This window comes from Lepisosteus oculatus, chromosome 27 (genome assembly GCF_040954835.1).
Source record: "Lepisosteus oculatus isolate fLepOcu1 chromosome 27, fLepOcu1.hap2, whole genome shotgun sequence".
Lineage (NCBI taxonomy): Eukaryota > Metazoa > Chordata > Actinopteri > Semionotiformes > Lepisosteidae > Lepisosteus > Lepisosteus oculatus.
In genome coordinates, this window is record NC_090722.1 from 7890900 (window position 1) to 7911641 (window position 20742).

Sequence of the window (20742 nt, forward strand, 5' to 3'; positions counted from 1 at the left end):
ATTCCAGAAAACACTCCATTCCTTAAAAACTCTATTGGATGCCTTCCCACAGATCGATGCCTATTGCACGGGGCAGCTCCAGACTGTTCCCTAACTGATCATTCCAAATCCACCTCTTTCCTGGGACTGTCTCATTTGGTTTCAGTGGAAGGAACAGGCTTGAAACTCAACAGACTAGCACTGCTGATCTGCCACATAAATTCCAGTCCTCAAGAGCAACAACATCAGCAGATATCCCTGATCTTTAAAGTAACCAGCTATGTTCAGGAAGAGGTTCTTTTTCCCAGAAGATTTTCAAGCGCTTATGAGAGGTTAGAAACAAAATTTGTTTGTCTGGTTGCTCGCTGACTTTCGATGAGCCGTTTCTTGGTGGAAACAGACCAGTTGGTCTGAAGAAACACCATTTATGTTCAGCGACCAGGGACAAACGCTCTGTTTTATTATTCTTGTTATTTAATTTCTTAAAAAACCCGTGCATGACATTCTTATCCATTTTCTTTCTGATTACAGACTTCTTTTTTAGGAGGATGTACTGTCTGATATGGGCACTCCAGCAGGAGTTTTTTTTTTAAGCTGTTTTCAAAAAGAAAGGACAGAGAGAAGTTGATGTGGGAAGAATGAGTATTACGGCAGACATCCTTTATGGTACATTTACCATAAGGGTGTTAATGTGTGGCACAACACCCATTCTGAGAACATTCTCAGAATTTGGACTATGGGGGGAAACCAGATCACCCAGTGAAAGCCAACATAGTACAGGAGAACGTGGAAACTCCACACAGAAGGTATCCCCAAGCTGGAATCAAATTGTGAAGCAGCAACTCAAACATCAGGCCATCTTGCTGCCCTCTGCAGTGTACAGCCAGAGGAATAAAAGTGCTTTCTTTCTCCCAAGTGCCAAAATCATATTCACCTTCTCTCACCCAACTAGCCTTATTTCCCATGGTTCAGGCTAAATTCTATCGCTACTGCAGATAAAGTTCTCGCAAAATTCTGATCTGGGAATTCAGCTTCTCCTTTTCAACCCAGCCTATGCCTGCACAGTGAACATGGAACGTGCACATTCACAGAACAATTTTGGAATTAGTCCGAAAAACGATGTCAGTTGAACAAGGTGGCATACATTTCAAATTAAAAAGTCACAATCAGCACAATAATGATCATAAAAACAGACAGAAGGTTATAATCCACTTCTTTGCCATCTTCACACGTTCTGGATCCCACAGACAAGGTTGGCAGGCACAGCAACATCTGTGGAAGAAACGGAGAGACGGTTCTGTCTGTGAAGCAGATAGACTGGAGGCACTCAGTCCTATCTGTGGAGCCTGGATCAACCATAAGCCACATTTTCACTCAACACTCCATACTCCTTTCAAGACACTTTCTTCTTGGGTGCTGTTATTCCTAGTGTGTGATACAAAACCACACATCTGAGCAAATGAAACTAGCCGTGCACGAAAGAGCTGTGAACAGTTCCCAACTGTCTGATCCTCAAGAGGTACAAGGGGTTTATGGTTTCATCTCATCTGTGCTTTCAATTTCCATTTGGACTCATTATTTAGTACGCACACTGTGTTCACTGTGTTTTCCCCACCTCCTGAATAAACAAGGAGTTAGAAAAGAAACAGAAAGCCTTCTCTACATTATTCTGGATCCCCTTGACTAGACACTGTCATATTAATTGGACAGATTCACACAGTCTGGCTGTGTGATCTTCAGTATCTAATCAGATTCTTAAAGGCTTCAGGCATTGGAAGGAATTGCAAAGTTGCCCTAACTGTGGAGCACAGCAAACAAAAATGATCTCAGCTGGTGGCAGCTCGCTTTTTGAAAATCGTTAGGTTTTCTGTGGCCGTCCCTTGACGCTGTTGCCTAATTGGGCTTTTCACCAGCCTTCGAGGGTAAACTCGTCACGCCCCGTTGCAAACAACGTGAAAAACAAAAACAAGATAATTGGCAAGCACTGTACACCCAGCAATCTACTCTGAAGGTAAACAAAATGGAATAGCTTTGCTCGCACCTCTCCGAATGTAGCATCGTGAAAACGTGCAGGTGTGCCGCTCCCCAGCTGAACAGACTGGGAAGGTCAGCAATACAGTGGCCCGGATAGGTCAGCCAAACAATATACGAGCTGCCTCAGATATGCCTCCAACTCTGGTATATTAGTTTCAGTTCAAGCATGCAAAACGCAGAGTCTCACTTAAGAAGCCTTTTTATGGGAACCAGTTGTGAAACTAAAAAAAGCACTAGTGGGTATGAGGTGCCAGTGAGTTTTTTGCCACCCTAGTCATGAATAGCTAGCTACTGCTTGGCAATTCAGACTTTTTTACAGGATGTTAAACCAGTAATGAAGTGTTCTAACCTTTTTCTCCCCTTGAGTATTTTGCTCGCTGGTCACCGTTTTCTATCCATCCATCCATCACTTTTCCAAATCAGAGTTGAGCTTGAGCCTATCCTGGCAAGCAATGGGCACAAGGCAGGGTACATCCTGGATGGGACACCAGTCCATTGCAAGGAAGACACACACACTCACACCTCGGGTCAATTGTCCCTGAAGCCAATTACCCTACCAGTATGTCTTTAGACTGTGGAAGAAAACTGGAGCACCCGGAGAAGACCTACCCTAAACCCTACACAAACATGTGAGAGAACATTCAACTTCATGGAGATAGCACCCCAGGAATTCAACCGAGGGTCCCAGAAGTAAGAGGCAGCAAAGCTAACCAATGTACAGTACCACTTTGCCACTCATACTCTAACTTATCACCTTCATTATGATCTATGATTCTAAATTCCAACCGCAAAGCCCAACTTCTAGAAAAAATGATAGGGACCGGATTTTCTGAACACCTGTCTGGCCAGGATGTGTGTGACAAGCTCTTGCAGCGAGGCCATGGAGACGCGCTCTTACCAATCTGTTTAGGCTTGGGAAGGTTGAGGTTATTCATGATCTTCACAAACTCCTCCAAGCTCTTGGTCAGACGGGGGTTGAGACGGCGCTCCTCATCCACCGTGGAGACTGACTGACCTGAGAGAGACAGCAGCACACTCAGCCTGGCCTGGGGCTTTCACCCACATTGCCCGAGGAAATCATCTGGAATGACAATCAGTGCTGACAGCTACAGCAAAGGGCACATTTGTGACACTGCTAGTTGTCTATAGTGTAGTGAAGTAGTTATTCATCATATTAACAATACCCCTTCATTATGCATGGTTTAGCCCCTACAACACATAATAAAAAAGTTATCTCCTCTTTATATTTTATACTTCATAAAAATCACTAAAAGAAAAATGGGGTTTATTTTACAGTGATCTTTTGCACCACTGGCCAAGTTATCTTCAAGATACCACTGAGTCTTGATTTCCTTTTTTAAAAAGAGTTATATCTTATCTTAATGAATCAGACTTGTCCTATGGATAAAGGTTAAAACATTATTGTATCAGCCCCCTACTTACTTATTCATTAACCCACTTTGCAATCTTATTTTTGTTTTCCTGACCTTTGGATTATACACTTCCTGCACATTAAGGGTATTGTTTTTTCTAAATGTGCCCAAATTTCTCTTTACTTCCCCATTTGCCAGTAGCCGCACCATGTACATGTTCCTAAAGACTGTCTCACTGGTCAAATCTAGCCTTTATTATATTAAATATATTGAGTCTGACATCATGATAAACACTTAATTGCAGTGTCCAGTGTTTAATTGCAATAAAATCTCAACCAGCCATTGGGAGCTGTCTCACCCTAGAGTTAGACGCTGGAGGAGGAGTCTCTTACCCGTGTAGTCGTGAGCAGGGTACACCAGGCACTCTCCAGGCAGGGTGAAGATCTTCTTGTGCACAGACTCGTACAGGGCTGAAGCGCAGCCTTGAGAGAAAGAGACACTAAACAGCATGGGGGAAAGCGTCGGCAGAGGCCTCTGCTGTACCACGGCAAAATTGATCATGAAAAGCCTAACCACAGAAAGTGGGGCTTGCCATCCTGACCGATCAAAATATAGAGGGAACCCCCCCCCCCAAAAAAAAGGGCAAAGCACCCCAGATGACTTACAGTATGGGTCGCTTACACTGAACCTGAAGTCAGACTCAGACACTTTATGTCCAAGTTGTTGGTTTGGAGCAGTGCTTACAGTGCTGAAGAATACACAGGCAGGAGAATGCATTCAAACCAGCAGGATGGGCACAACGGATCTGGCCTTGAACAAGATGTTGAGGTTTATTTGTTCCATGCTGCCCAGATCAACAAATGGGCAATGGACTATAACATACTACCTGGGGCATGGGGGAGGGCTAAAGGATGGGGGGTCTTGTGCTCTCCATTTGCTCAATTGGGGTGCAAGTGAAATAGCATCACTGAATGCTCAATCAAGAACCCCGTCTATAGTATTTTTAGTCTACAGGCTCTTATGTAAAAAAACCTGGGTTACAATTATTCTTACTGGACAGAATTTAAAACAACAACACGCACAGTGCCACAGACCGGTGGTGTAATTGAAATTGGTGCGTTATGGGTCCAAATAAAAAACACAGTCTTGCTAAAATATCTAGTTTGTACCAGAACCATTTTTTTTTCTTTTGTAGGCAGTACTGGACTGCACAGGCTTACTTTCACCAAAGAATTTACAAACGGACAGCACCTGCAGGTGGGCAACAAGGAAATCATTCATCTATTACCATATCATTAGTGGAAAGCAGCTTATTCTTACGAAGGATAGTGGCAACCCCAGGGAAAAATGTGAGATTGCACCCTAGATAGGACACAAGGTCTAATGTGGAATACACTAAGAATATAACTTTGAAACGATAAATAGAGCAATGGCTTTTCCATTTAGCAGTTAATGTTTAATCTTTAATGACCAAGATCCTCACTAAGATCTGAAATGTTCAACACCTTCTTATGGGATGCTATGCTTTGCTATAGAGGCTGGAAAGGACAAGACTTGAGAGTATATTTGGTGTGACAGCATGCAAACCCAATGCAGCATCAAGCAGAAGAATCAATGTTCTGTAACTTGTTTTGTATGTTGATATTTTTCCACACAACCTGCATCACGTCCAGTAATGCCTTTCAGACAACAGACTATTTTGTTTCTTTGAAAACTCCAGATTGTCAGTGAACTTCACCATAATCTGTAACATTCATAATGTGTATTACTGCGTATTTTCTGAAACACGCTACATGTAGTATGAACAACAAAATAAAGACTCAATTGGTCTCTGAAGTAAAATACATTTCCTAATGCTTTTTACATTTCAGAAAATACTTACGAAACCTGGCCATGAGGATGTGTCTAAAACATAATAAAACTCATAAAGATGTGTCTGGAATCTTATAATAGTGAAACCCATTGCCCTTGCTATCATAGCATGCGTGTAGGAAGGTGGGAAGAATCTGGCGAAGGTGAAGATTATTCATTTGAATATGGACAGAAAATGTAAACTCCACATACATTCCCAGCCCTGGACTGAACTAACCACAGTGAGAAGGGCTAACCTCCACAATACTGTCTGCATTTTTTCTGCTTACATAATTCTATTTGCATTTGTTTTGTATTCCATCAAAACGCCAAGTGTAATTACACTATTTTCCCTGGTATTAAACTACATTTTTAAGATGGTAATGTTTGCTTGTGATTCATATTCACACACAGAATTTCAATAACTAAAAGGGCTGAAGAGTGGAGAAAACTGTTTTTGATTAGAAATTGATTAAACCCTAAAAAAATAGGATAATACAATTATACAACTAACCAGTTCAACTAAATAACTAAAATCAGAGGTGGAAATGAAAACCACAGGAGTATACAGCTTGCGGTGCCTTATCTAGCTGTGTTTCTGGGAATCTGCTTTGCTCTGTTGCCATCTAGTGAGACAAAACCTTATTACAACTACAACCGAAAGGGTTTACACAGTTACTCAATAACATACAGTATCTATGTGAGATTGAATTTAAAAAAGGAGAAAATGAATCGCAATTTTTAGATATCAATAAAATGACTGTCAGAAAATACCACCCAGCGCTCATGATAATAGAGAATACTGCTCCCTTTACTCAATGGGGCTCAACTGTGGTTTGCGGTCAGTACCTTGCTGGAAGTCAGTGCGTCCGCAGCCCCTGATCAGCAGTGCGTCGCCGGTGAAGGCCATGCTCTGGTCATTGAGGACGAAGGTCATACAGCCGTCTGTGTGTCCAGGAGTGGCTCGAGCCTCCAGGGACTGAGAGGGCAAACAGGTAGATGATATAAAAAGCAATATGGAAAGCAGCCGTCAATTCAGCTACACACTTACAAACCCAAAAGAGACTTCATCTTGTGGCATACCTGTCAACATTGAGTATTCAACTGTGTAGTTAAAGCCCAGGGGTTACAAACAGGAGGAAATATCAGGAAAGGGGGTATCTTGGAATATCTTCACATCCATACTTCAAAAGGCATCGGCGCTCAATGTCTCCGGTTTTCCATGGAGACAAGATGCCCCAAATTAAATTTAAAATCCAAGCTAGACCCAAAGGGCTTGACATTATCGGCCATGTCCTCTATTCTAGACATACATTATATACACTACTCTTAGCTTTCCTGTTGTCACTTATCAAATATTTACACATAATTGAACATTGCTTGAAGCAATGATACTTATTCTTGCAGTCTCATGGTTCCCTTATTTAATTAAAAGCATCCTGCAAACTGAGAAAAGCCGACATTTTGCCTGAAGTTCTTTTAACTGTGGTTGCTGCAAGGTAAAAGCTCATTCGAAGCAGTAAACGAAGAGACAGTTCATTAAGAGTAGCATTTCAGAAAGTTGGAAGCTGTAGCAGAGGAGCACCTTCTTAGCAATATGTGCTTATCAGTTTCTCGGGTGCGTGGACGTACATATCTGCCGAAGGTAACTCTGTCTCCCTCCTTGAGGTGGATGTCGGCGGTGGCCCCGCTGTCCTTGGAGATGGCACTGTGACAGCCAGGCAGTCTTTTCTTCAGCAGTCCCGTGCCGGTGATGTGGTCCGCGTGACAGTGGGTGTTGACTGGGTGTGGAAAAAGATGACAAAAGGCCACGTTCTGGCATGAACAGTCGTCAGTCAATCTAGGGGGACTGAGAGAAGAGGGGCTGATGGGTAGGGCTCTTTGCAGGTGGGGAAAAGTGTGAAAAGAGAGGGAAAGTCACGTGACGACAGACCCGCAATTGTGAGGTTGAGCCCCAGATCTTCCACCAGCCGAGCGTCCCGTTCCACTGTCTCCAAAACTGGGTCGATCAGAACCGCCTCCCTGGTCTGGGCGTCAGCCAGCAGGTAGGTGTACGTGCTGCTCTGCGACTCGAACAGCTAGAGGAAGAGAGAGCGTGACAGTTCACCACATTCTGGCGCGTCTGAACCTTCCAAAGTCAACTTCGTGGTCAAACCAGCCCTTCTGCTGTGCCCGAAATTACACAGATACAAAAACAAGACAGATGGAAGAAGGGGGAAGAAAAATCCTAAATCCCGCACATCATATGCAAAATACAAAACGATGCTACATTACAGTGAAGATAGAATCCACCAATTTACCAAGAAATATTGTAATATTTATAACAGGGAAAAGGCTGTGTAGGAGTGGTCACTGATAATATTCAGAGTTCTTCTATTTAAAAGTGTTGCCTATATGGAAGTAACAGATGATCAGTCACAGCCAAGTATTTTCAGAAGCAGTGTGGACCTCTCTCTCCCGCTGTTTCCTCTCCCGAGAGGCTAAGTTGCCCTGTAAAAATGGATCATGGCTTCCTGAGACATACTGTACCAAACTTTCTGAGCTGCCTGAGAAAGTAGTCTCTTATGGGCCCTGATGGACCATCCAATCACTTCTTCACTTCCAATATCGTGTGCAGGGTCATTAATGTGTTAGCACAGTCACAAAGCTGCTTGGGTGAGTTTGGAGCAGTCATCACTAAATGAGAACACACTAGGAGGCTTTTTTTGCCAATTTTCATGCTTGAGTTTTTCATGAGCTGAGCATCCAGTAATTTCAAATCATTATACAGAACACTTTCACTGTGATTCGTCTTGCCTGCTAAGCTCTGCAAAGCTGAGTTCCCATGATGATTTGCTCCACAGAGACATACAATTCATCAAGTTAGAATACACAGACAACTTACAGTACATTCTTGACAGTCAACTGTATGGCAACAGGCATTATAGAAGAGTTGTTGATTCAAAAGACTGGGACAGATGATCAAAGTGCACATTAAAAAAACATGAAAAAACTCAGAATTGTACACTAGATGTTCAAGGAAATAATTTATATCTATAAACTACTGTTATTTAATTCTTATAGGTAAAATACAATTTTAATTCCGTTCTTGAAAAACTTGAATATCCAAAGCAGAAGCAGTTTCATAAAAAAAAACATAAAAAGTGTGTTTCATTGAGATTGTAAATACACTAGGCTGTAACCACAACACTCAGGTTTCGCCCACACCTGTTTTTATGAACTTGAACAGACTCAGGCCTTATTATAGCACTTCCTGAAAGACCATCCAATCAGAAAGCACCTGTGGACCTTTCACTACATATCCACTGTTGCGTTCACTGCTGTACTACGTGACAGGTATCACAATCTATTTTTTTTACTGATTCATGCTTCCTGTTGCTATTAACAGCTTGGTAAATCTTGGTAAATCTGCACCTTATTTACTGCGGTTGCTATACTAAGTGAGCATGAACAGGAACTTTCTTTCTTGATTTTCACGAGACATCTTAATATCATTTGACTAAACTATATAGGTACACACAACATAAGCGCAGAGAGATTTGTTCAGACTTTTAAGTCTTACTGCCTGTACATAGTGCTGTACAACAAAGAAAACGTTTTTAGTTATTTTTCCATCAAAGGAAGTATATACTACAATATATGAACACTTTCTTATGCAAAAATGCAAACATTAAGGGTTTAGGAGACCAAGAAAACCTGCAGAGACACAGGGACAGTAAAGCAAAAATACACAGCTAGGCATATACTAAGTATTTAAAGAAACATATAACAAAAATATAACTATCCTTACACATGCATGTTTCTAGGACAATATAGCATATACTGTCGATTTTAAATATCAATTGTTTTGGGGGGTCATTAGAATTAATTCCTCATTCATTAACAAGCTACTTGAGGTTGTTTAAAGGCTGGACTGGAATGGAACAACAGCAGAGACACCAGCCCTCCAGACTGCACAGGAGCACCCTGACTGACATGACTTAGTAAATGCAGCATAATAATTCTTATAACTAAGATTAACAACTCTATCCAATGCCACAGAAGATAGTTTCCAGTAAGTTGTGAGTTTCTAACATTACAATACTGTGTTCTAGAATTTGAACCATTCTTGACAAAGGCTTAAGAAATGACATTTAATCTTTTTCATTAGGGCAGCTGGTGACTGTTTTTCCTTTTTTCAAAAACATGTGCAGAAAGACATTCATTAAATTGTTTTTAATGGTCTCAGAAGTGTGGCTTGACAACAGATTCTACCATCAAACGTTTTCAGACAAATGCTTCAGTGTGACAGGTCCTAACAGGTCGCTAGCATCATGCTTAATCCACTGGACAGAGTGTCTTGAGGGTCATTAACCCACTCTAGGGAACACAACCGTACCACCCAGCTGCCAGTCATTCAAGTGTACTCCTCTGTAACACTTACTCCATCACGGGTTTATACATTTAATTGCAGTCATAAACTGAAGTGATTACCTTACAGTAAACTAAGATAGGTACCACTATAAAAGATAAGGGTTGTCAAGGTTCACAGTGGTAACTAGATGAAGTCCTGTAGTTTCTAGCACTGAATGTAGGAATTCCCACCAGAAAAGAAAATACAATGCAAGTCATTATTCTTCCAACCAACAACACATTGCTCCCAGTAAATCTGCATTGCACACATTGTATTACACACAGTGCAATAATCTTTTAACAGTAATAATCCAGCAACAGTAATCACACATAATTTACCACTGTATGTGTTTTAACAAAGGTTGCAAAATGAGACCAAAGGTTTGCTATGAAGAGCTGAGCATGTTTTAGGAATGTAATTAATGGGAACTTTGCATTTTGTCAAGAAGGCGACAAAACTGATCTTGACTAGTGTTAGCATGTCTTGTGCACCAACTTCAAAATGCTGCCACCTACACCACATACTGTAACACAAAAAACATTGTGTACTGCAAACAGAAAACTGGGAAGTACTTTATTGTACATTTACAACAAACATTCTCCTATACCATGGTACTGAGGTAACAACAAGACATTAAGAAATGCTAGAAATCAACCAATCTATATAAGCCAATGTATACCGTAAATAGTGACTCAATGTTTTTCTATTTTCTACTATGATGCATCAACTGAGTTTATCGGAAACTTTGGCAATAAAGAGATTCAATTCTTGTTTAGGTTAAGTGACTTTTTAACACAGGATGGATTTTATATACTGATGCAGTTCGTGTGGAATGGAGAAATACTTCAAACATCAGCCAAAGGTCAGAGAGTCAGGTTACCATTAAGTCCTACACTGAAATAGGCAAGGTCATGCTCACAAAGCAAATTCAATGGGGATTTTCAAAACATTCCAAGCCGCACAACTCATTGACTGCTACTGCTGATAAAGATTTTGTGACTTTCTTGAATGAGGAACCAAAAGATTTGTGTTGAAGTGCTGACTTTCCTCAAGTAAAAGGAAAAACTGAATTTTACTGGCTGGCTAAGTGATCTCTTTGTAACTGGTAATGACATTAATAACACTAATAACAGCATTAGGGTATTAATTATTTCAATTTGACTTAATGCTTGGTTCCAGCTTCCATAAAATGGCAGTATTGCTTCTCCCAACCCTTAAAATTCACGCTTTTCTATGTAAGGAGTCTGGTACAGGCAGCGCCACTTCTCCGTCAGTTGTCACTCAATAGCCATCACTTCAGCAATTAGCAGGATGCTTTTAATGAGGCTAGACTACAGTCACAACAACAGCCTAACAACCTACTACTGACAGCAACTTGGTGACGCTGTGGATTCGCTCTATATTTGCGAATTAGAAGCATAACCCAGAAAGTTAAGACGTAATTTATTTTAAAGCATCAGTTGGTATGACAAAGTTAATGATATCATTATTAGGCTTACAGTTCTTTCAATAAATTGCTTTAAAGTTCAGAATTCCATATGAAAGGCTTTAAAATGTATCTCAAGTTTGTATTTTGGCACATAGTAAACTTCCTGTTTTCATTCGGCAGAGCGATCACTTCAGTCAGCGTATCATGGGAGCTGGATGACCTCCGAATGAAATCACACAGAAATAATAACAAAATAACGAGACGATCGGGATCAATACTAGTGACCCCACAGCCCACCTGTCTGAACAGGAGCCCGGTCCTCTGATCCATCCTCACACTGTAGTGTCTCCAGCTCCTGCGGTGCAGCGGGTGACAGGAGCTCAGTGAGCCGAGGAGAGTGCGAGTCAGACCGGCTTGGGACCCGTTCGACTGCCCGGCAAGTCTGACGAGCGAGGCGAAACCAAGGGCGGGTTTGGACGTGCGGAGCACCGCAGAGCTCATTCTTATAATGATCGGGTTGTCAGCCAAGAAGTCCTGATATAGTCGGGTTTTGCCAAGCCGGTTGGGGCAGTGTGAGTGCACAGGCCCAGGGGCGAGAAACCAATTGAAAAGTGAACTTTCCTCTCCCCAGCTCCGTGGCCTATGTGTTTCTCATTGCATGACTCGTAGCAGAGATACTTCCTTGACGGGGTGACGGAGCACGTAAGCGTAAAAAGAGTGCCCTTAGCCAGAACAATAAATGTTACCTTTTATTGCCCAACTAAATGTTTACGCGATACCACCGTAACATCCAAAAGGACATTTTTATTTATAGACCCAAATTGTAAACCCTTCCGCCCCACCTACAGTACGACACGTAAGCCCGCCCCCCACGTGTGTTGTTGTAAAATAGCTAGTAAGAGTATTACTTTGTCGCAAAAAAATAAACAAAAAAAGTATTGCTTTGTCAGTACAAAAAACCTGCTGTTAGAATTTTGTCTGCTTTCATTTCCCCAACGTATTTTAATTCTTCATGATTCTTCATGTTTTTGCACGGTAAATGATCAAAACTGAGGCGTTTTAAAAACACTGCTCTTCCCAAAATTATTAAACTTGCTCACAATAGTTAACGGCGTCTCATACAGAGTGAAAGTGAGAGTGTGTGAACAAAAAAAAAAAGCTTTTTATGGGGTCAAACCGCATTGGAGAGAAGTGAAACATTTATCTGGGATTAGCAGATTCAACCATTTGGTGCATTATCCTTTCCAAGTTAACAGAACTGACTGGTCCAAATACCAATGAGTGACATATATCAAACATCTCCCTTCTTAGGGACATTTCTTAATTTCTTGTATTAAAAAAACATGAGCTTTGTTCTTTTTTGACTCTTCCTAAACAATTTTTTTTACATTCCCCCCACCCCACAAAACGTTTTTGGAGGCCCTAACACTCTTTCATCAAGCACCTAATGATAAAATGTATTTGTGGTGGGTCTTTACCATCATGATTGAAGTGATGGTTGAAATGTGGCAATACAATTAGGAAAATAAAATTAGTTTTTAAGCAACTCCTGAACACTCCTACACCTTCTCTCTCTCTGTGTGTGTCTCATGGAGAGCAAGCTGTGGTATGCAAAAAGACAAATTCCTCATACTAGAAATTGTACTGTATATGGCCAATAAAGTGATCTTATCTTATCTTACGGTAAGTGAATTATGTCCTATTTTGTAGCAGCCAGTTGTGTCTATGAAGTTGCTCCAGAGTTTTCTCTTCCTGTCTGATCCCTGCCAATCGCACATGTACATGAAACCACTCTTGGAAAATGTTGAAAAATAAATTTGTATTATTAATAGAAACTATAGCTCTATACTCTAAACAGATGAAAGAGGATTCAAACAATTGTTCCGATTGATATTTGACTAACTTGATGTTAAATACGGATATTTGGTCTTTGTGCCATGAGTTAAAGTCTGGGCTTTCAAATACAAGTAAAGGGTCTTTCAACTGCTGTGTTCAACATGTTGGGAAATGAGTAGCTCTCCGAATGATGTGGCTTGTCTGTTGTCATTGTTCAAATTACCCCTGTTTGTTTCTTTCTTGGATCTCATACGTGGTAGCTTGTCTGGTGACAAATAACAGTCACACACTCAGTACCTGACTTTTTATCTAAAGCCCTTCATGTACAGTAGTCCTAATGGTTGTCTTTCTGTCATGGGTGAATTTTGCAAAGCAGTGTTTTCTTGGCTGCAGTTTTAAATGGCTTTGTTAGTGAGGAGGAATCAGGTGAATGACTGATTTCTGCCTAGGCCAGCACTTTCAGTGAGTGTGTGCCAGTATCTAGAATGTTCAGAAAAAGGTATATAATAAATAATAGAATTATGGCATATTGTCTCACTTTATTACTGCAAGTTGAAAATTGTTTCAAAAAGATTACAAAATTATTTTTAATAAATATCTGTTATTTCTTATGGTGATCCTCCCCTCTTCCCCTCACAAAATGGGTGATTATTATAAAGGGATTATAAACATTTGTTTTTTTGCTCTCCACCTGGGGGAGACTCAGGGCAAATCCTTGTCTGCCTGCAACAAAAAAAAGAGAAAAAAACTGAGTTATTTAAAAAAATAAACTGAAAGGAACATCACTCTTTTGACCATTTAAAGTTTAAGACTTAATACAAGAGCTCCTGTACATGTAACATGTTGGCTGCCTAAGATTAATTCTCATTCCTTAAAGCTCCTCACATTGTGGAGCTCAATTTCAAACATTTTCTACATTTTGAAAGGTGTACAGGAGTACAGAACATTGTACTGTACAACTCCTGTTTATATATTTGTTTATTGCTACATGTCTGAAAAATGTCTGAAATGATGCCTAGCATCAAGTCGCCCTACATCCGCGGCTTAAGGGCATAGGCCTCCTATCGGCGTCTTGACCCTGCTGAGTCCGGAGCTCGAAGCACCTGGCCTCTTCACTCTATTTTTAACTTTCTTGTCCCTGGTTCCTTGTCCCTGTTCCTTGTTTTTATTCTTGTCTTTGTCTTGGATGGACTTCCCGGTTTTTGGATATTAGACTGTACCCTCGTTTTCCTATTTGGACTGTTTTGGACTCGTTTGCCTGTGCCATGCCCCCCGAGCACCGGCTCAGCCTAGTCATGCCCCCCTATCTGTCAACCCGTCCTGATCCCTTCATCTCCTCTCCTGATGTCCTTCTCCACTTACTTCCGGATTATACTGTCTGCATAGGGTCCTGAACTACACTTTGCGGGAGCCTGGCCCGGCTCTCGTTACAATTCCAGTGCCAAGAGCCCTTGCCTGTATGTGATAGTAGAGCCAGTCCAGCAGCTCAGTCACGTTGGTATAAACCCCAGGGCGGTTTGGCCGGCCACATCCTTCTCCCCAGCTCACCACGCCCACCAGCTTCCAGGAGCCGTCTGACAGGCACACCAGCGGACCTCCACTGTCGCCCTGAAACAACACAGCACCCTGCACTCCGGCCCGAATAATGTATGGACACAACCTTGTGGTGGATTGTGCAGTGTTAGTAATATGTGTGCATTAGCACTTGTATGACAAAGCCATGTTTTCACTGAAAGGTTTCCTTGGTAACAGGAGGCATTGATTGCGCCAAAGAGCTCACGCAGAGACAATATTGTCAGGTGTCTCTCATTCATGTCTGTGGTAAAAACAGTTAAATTCACTTACAGTAGTTTTCCAACCGAACTTCAATGGGATAATTCATAGCTCAGTTATCATGAAAACAAGAGGCAAGGGTACTTCAAGGGTGATAAAAATTACCCATTGGTGGTCGTTGCAGTCAATCCCATACCGAACGTCCAAGGCAGAGCAAAGAAGATACTGTATATACAGTGGGATACCATGAAATTGTGCACCATTGGGAAAGTTGACGAACAGTATTCATGTTACAGATTTTGGTGCAGACTGCTGAATAAGATCTGTGGGTTCTCCTCAGGTTTCTTACCTGACATGAGTCGATCCCACCGTCCATGTAGCCTGCACACACCATGCGAGGGGTGATGTTGATGCCATATATATCCATTGTGCTGCAAACCTTGTTGTTAATGAGCAGAACAGGAGCCTCTCTGAGAACCAGAGAGATAGGGCCTGCAGAGGAATAAATGGGTGTCCAGTTCACGCCACAGTGTGGACAGTGGACCCCCTCTTTCTCCTGAACCCACTCAATGAAACTTTGCAATGTAATGGGCAACGTTTCTGGGTTTCAAATTCCCCTCAGACCTTAAACCCCACAAAATCTTATTTGAATTTCAGTCTGAATATGTCACGCAGGTGAGAGTGCTTTCAGTCCAATGCAGCTTGCAGAGGAACAGCAGTTTTTTTCATGGTACCAAAGCCCAGGAAATAGTCTAGCAAAATATAGCACTGGGTGTCAGGAAAGGACAGTCGGTTTGTAACCGACTGTTAAAGCTGAGTCTTTTCGCTTCCTCAGACCTGGAAAACATCAGGTGATCAAAACATAGAACAGAATTATCCTTGATGTCACAGGCATGGTATACAAATAGGTTAAGGGACCAAAAGATTTAATCTTTTATAGAAAAGATTATGAGGGAAATTAATTTCAGTACTGAAAACACTCTAAGTCAATCCAACTGTAGAGCTTCTTCAAGCTGTACAATAAAACATAGTAAGAGAATACAAATGGAACTAAAGAGAGAGAGATTTTGAGACTGAAGATTGGATGCACTTTATATACAGATCAAGGGGCAATCTGGAAGAATTGATGATAAAGCTGTCTCCATTTCCTTGGGGCCATTCCCGAAACAATTTGGTTTCATGTCTCAGTAAGCTGAATGACCTCCTTTTGACTGTAAGAGTACATATCTTCTAATAGCTGCTTGTTTTTTGAGTGCTGGTGAGAGAACGTGTGTTTGTTGAAAGAGGAGTGTGAAACACTCACCCCCCTCTGCCGTGAAACCCCAGCCTGAGATCCAGCAGGTCTCTGCAGAAGGGAAGATCTGCCCATAAGCAGGCAGGCAGACTGGCCGCACGGTGTCTAGCAAAACACAATGCATCATCAGCACTGTTTCTCCGTCGTGTCACTCCGGCACAGTGGAAATCAGGCAACAGGAACTGCATGTTAATCTCACCACTGATTATCTGTTACTGGACGTTTTTGATGTTTTAGTGCTCCAATAATTGTTCTTAGTTCTCATCCAGGAATCAGAGTTTGTGGAATCAATCAAGCAAAACCCCAGGATAGGCAATATTCCCAACTAAGAGATAAAGTTCCCATGGATACCAGCTGTTAAAGGGATCAATAGACACCGTTTAAAATGTATCACTTTTTGGTTCAGCATTCCCATTTCTGGCAGATAACTAATAACTCAGTCTGCACAAGTACATACAGTATATCATAAGATGTCATGAAAAATACATAAGAGTAAATGAAAACACAAAATAAAATTGACTTATTTAAAAATCACACAAAACAGGGTTAGACAGCCACTCCCATAGACAGACCATCACTAATTGAAACAGTCATTCACATGGTCATGCAGATAATCAGACAGCTAGAGACAGATGGGGGACAGTGTAGCCACAAACCCAGAAACAACAGTCACAGAAGCAGACACAGTGACACATGGTGCTCTCCTATCATTCTGTGGTGTTCTGACCTGTGAATGAGATGGGGGTGGCAGTCCGGAGCAGAGCGATATCGTAGTCATTGGTGCTCTGCTTAAACCCAGTGTGGTAGTGGATTTTTTGGGCATTATACTGAGTGCCTGACATGAACCCACTCCGGCTTACTGTGCCAACAAGCACTTTCCATTTCGCAGGTGACAGCAAGTCATACCTGGATAGCACAGGGAGACACAACTCAGGGGTTAAAGGGAAAGGGAAATAAACTGAGAGAGAAAGCAGCAGAAAAGAAGTCTCTCAGCAGTGTTGAGGGAAACAGAGGAACCGTCTAGAATGGCAGTGAATGGCAGGCAGTAACTCTCTGGGGGAAGAGAGAAACGACAGGTAGACAGTGGTGCGATTAATGATTTCCATTGAAGGATTGTAACAAACCAAGACACAGAGAAGTATGGAAAAGTCAGATAACCCAGCAGTGTTTTGAACAGATACTGCAAATAGTTATAATTTAGAAGTGTTTATATAAAAACTGCATGTTTGTGTTGCTTTGCTATGGATGCCTTATTTTTCATTTTGTCAGCATACATTTGTATCTACAGTATAGACATTATCCATTCCGTTTTCGAATGGCTTCTTCCAATTTAGAGTTGCAGGGGAGCCAAAGTCTGTCCCAGCAAGCAACAGGCCCAAGGCAGACTGGATGGGATGCCAGTCCATCACAGGGCAGACACGGACACGCACACACTCACACCAGGGCCAGTTTTCCCAGAAACCAGTTAACCTACCAGTCTGTCTTTGGACTGTGGGAGGAAACCACACCACCTGGGAGAAAACTAGTGCGAACATGGGGAGAACGTACAAACTCCACACAGACAGCAGCCCCAGTCCAGAACCCAACCCAGGCCTCCAGCACTGCGAGGCAGCAATGCTAACCACTGCGTAAATAGATGTATTGCATTATAAGTTGAACTGCATTAGGGTATTTGATATGAAAATGAATAATCATGGCCCCTGACTATGTGTCAGGGAGACAGGTGAAAAGTAGAGGCAGATTAAGGGTTTGAAAAGACCCAGGTAAGACTTTACTCACAGAATGAAGCAATGTGCAGCTGTGACTACCCAGCGCTGTGACACCACTGACCCCCCACACACGTGCCGGCCCTCCCACTGAAGGCTGGCCTGCCAAGGCCATCGCCCCAGTGCGGCCACAGTGCCCCCCAAGATGCGCCCTGGGGTGAGAGCAGGGCGGCCACAGTCTTAGGGGTAGAATTAGATTAGATTAGAACGATGCTGTTAAAATGATCAGCTGTCTATAAGACACAACACCCTGCGTAAAAGACAGTAGGCTCTATCGACTTATTGTTACAAGATTTCTGGTAACTGAAAAAAACTATTACCTTTGAAGTAGTTTTAGACACTTAAAATATTAATTTTAGCCTACAAAGAAAGTTTAGTTTTTCCTGTGCGTCATGGGACAGAGTGAAAATGTGGAATACATTTTAAAAGCTAACAAAATCAAGTCATTAGCACAAAAGAACAAATGCAAAGCATGCTACAGTATATTCATTACATTCCTGATCACTGTGCAGAACATCAGGAATGTAAAGGTATACTGTATGTCTGTGATTTTTTATTTTTCATTATTTCTCATATAAAATTGCAATGACCACCTGAGTCACAAATGAATGTCTCTAACTGACCGTGATCACAGATCACAGACAGTGGGTAGCAGGGGTACTCCTCACCTGTGCAGTGCAGAGACACAAGCTTATCCTGGGGGCAGGCAGCACTACAGAGAGCACAAACACATTGAGCAGATTATGAAGGGCAAAGCACACATTGATTTGCCTATAACTTAACCAGATTCTTGTCTGTAATAGGTCAGGAGTAAGAGCTCGAAATCTGGATAAAGGTTACCAGATAAGAAAGGTTGTTTGGTCCATATTTGCTTTAATTGGGAACTCAATAGTGTTTTGTGCAAGATCTCATTTAAACCAGCATGCAGATCAAACTTGTGTTTTGTGCAGCAACCATCAATAATTCATGGATCCTGAGGGGACTCCACTCAGAGCACAATGTATTGGAACAAGTAAGGAATCTGCAATCCCAAAGGGCTGGTCCACAGCATGCGAAGCAGTGCCGTGAGCATTTTAAGTTCTTGTAACAACGGCGACAACAGTGCTGTTATTGTTATCAGGAAGAGCTACAGCAGTGCACTCCGAGCTTGTAAATTGAAAGGAGGTGGTTGATGACTGTGTAGAGTTCTATGGACATGTGCATGGTATTTTCATTTCTCCCATGATGGGATGATCGCTTTAAGCACTAATCACTTTTACAACTCCAGTCTTTAACAGATCTGCTCTTTGTAATAAGATGCTTTTCTTTCTAAAGCAGTAAAGCACTGGTCAGCTGTGTAGTCAGCGGACACTCACACCGGTTGAAGTGGCTCCCTGTGCTCAAACTCTGATTCCTTAATCAGTGCCAAGCTGCCCACATCCTGCTGCTGTAGACTGCTAAGACTTACTGCCTCTGATTGGGGTTGACTGGGAGCAGAAAGGACAGATGGAGACAAATACAGACCCACAGAAGAAAGAAGAAGGGAAGAAGGAAAAAAAATCAATTTAACTGACTTGGCCTTTAGAATACTTGGATTTCCTCCTGCTGAGGATCAAGATCCTCATTTAAACAAAATACTTTTCTCCTATTAGGTGTCTCTTGATTTTAAGCGTGTTTCAGGCACAATGAAAATATTGAAGCCAGTTGACAGAATACATGCTACGTACCAATTTGGTACTGTAAATAGGCCAAAAGGCCTACTCACATGTGTATCCTTCCTTATGTTCTTAAGGCGTTCTATGTAAATAGAGAGACCATAGAGAGACCTCAGTCTGACCCCACACAGTCTCAGAAGATCATTTAATCTCTATAGTGTTTAATACTGTAATTGTAAGATAAAACATATTTACATGGGCAAATCTTTAAACTAAATTCAATACAGCCTGCGGATACAGTGTTCATTTTCAAAGAGTTATGCAATAAGTAATGCATAATTGCATAAGTAATGCAATTTATGTAGAACTTTATACATTTATTCCATTTTTCTTTCATTTTTATGAATAAAGAAATCTAGAGTCACAGATCACCTTGTGCATTGCATGCAAAAAGAACTGGGATATTTGAGAATTAAGGAATACAAAATATTTCCTTATAAGTTGTCTGTGCAAAATATATAGTATATAGAGAGACTCACTACACAATACCCATCAATAACTGACACACTCATTATATAAATTACATGGTAGTGAATTAGCAATTCCTTAAGGCTGCAATTTTTTGTCAATGCAAGCATTTGATGAGATGGGTGTGAATAGGAGTTTGCAGTGTCACCTGTTGATGCCCAGGAAATCACAGGACAGGCTAGCGAAGGTCTGGTTGAATCCTTGGTGGCACACACTGTAGTACTTCTGCTTCTGATTGCTATAGAGACGCAGTAGAGAGCTCTGCCCCCAGAGCAGCACTGGATTCTTATACTCCTCTCCTGCGCACAGACACACAGCAGTGTTCACACTCCGGAACAGGCAAGGCACTGACTGACAGGCAGATAACGACACCACACAACCAGGCTGCCCTGTCTTCACAGACAAGCAAACAGATGACCAAGTGGTTAAATCAGTTCCAAGTGAATCTCATTCCTGGTTCAATTTCTATAATCTTTGCAATTAAATGAATGTGCATCTGCTTGTGTGATGTGGATTGCTTTTATGCACCTTCTGTCAGGTTATTTGTGAAAAATAACCTTGTGAGACACTCCCCACAGAAAGCCATAAGGACAATCATAATGGATAATTCCTTGCAAGAACCACTGTGTGTATTCAGCCCTATTACAAAACAGAAAAGGTTACTGATTCATTGCTTCACTTAATTAAGGAGGAAGTTTAAGGAAGGCCAGACTGAGAGAGCCCAAAGTATAATTTAGCAAAACTAATGGTGTTTATTTCCTTGTTTTCTTGAATTGTTTCATGGGATCCTGAATGATCTCATAATCAAGATAATCAAAATAACATAATCAAAATGTAATGTTTTTATCTTTG

General features: G+C 41.6%; 2 protein-coding genes across 2 annotated transcripts; both read right to left on the reverse strand.

The window, feature by feature from the left end:
- Positions 1-417: 417 nt before the first annotated feature.
- ethe1 (ETHE1 persulfide dioxygenase) lies at positions 418-11902 on the reverse strand. The gene is made up of 7 exons (XM_006641663.3): positions 11357-11902; positions 7171-7315; positions 6870-7018; positions 6087-6216; positions 3779-3868; positions 2912-3028; positions 418-1251 (listed from the first exon to the last, which is right to left on the reverse strand). The coding sequence occupies exons 1-7, from the start codon at positions 11558-11560 to the stop codon at positions 1205-1207; spliced, it is 882 nt and encodes a 293-aa protein (XP_006641726.2). The 5' UTR covers positions 11561-11902; the 3' UTR covers positions 418-1204.
- Positions 11903-13433: 1531 nt separating this feature from the next.
- Positions 13434-20173, reverse strand: LOC102691115 (transmembrane protease serine 3). The gene is made up of 9 exons (XM_069185095.1): positions 20039-20173; positions 19084-19194; positions 18397-18440; positions 17742-17907; positions 16690-16868; positions 15972-16067; positions 15018-15160; positions 14351-14503; positions 13434-13618 (listed from the first exon to the last, which is right to left on the reverse strand). Exons 5-9 carry the CDS (start codon positions 16802-16804, stop codon positions 13598-13600), a joined length of 528 nt encoding a protein of 175 aa, XP_069041196.1. The 5' UTR covers positions 16805-16868; positions 17742-17907; positions 18397-18440; positions 19084-19194; positions 20039-20173; the 3' UTR covers positions 13434-13597.
- Between the last annotated feature and the right edge of the window lie 569 nt (positions 20174-20742).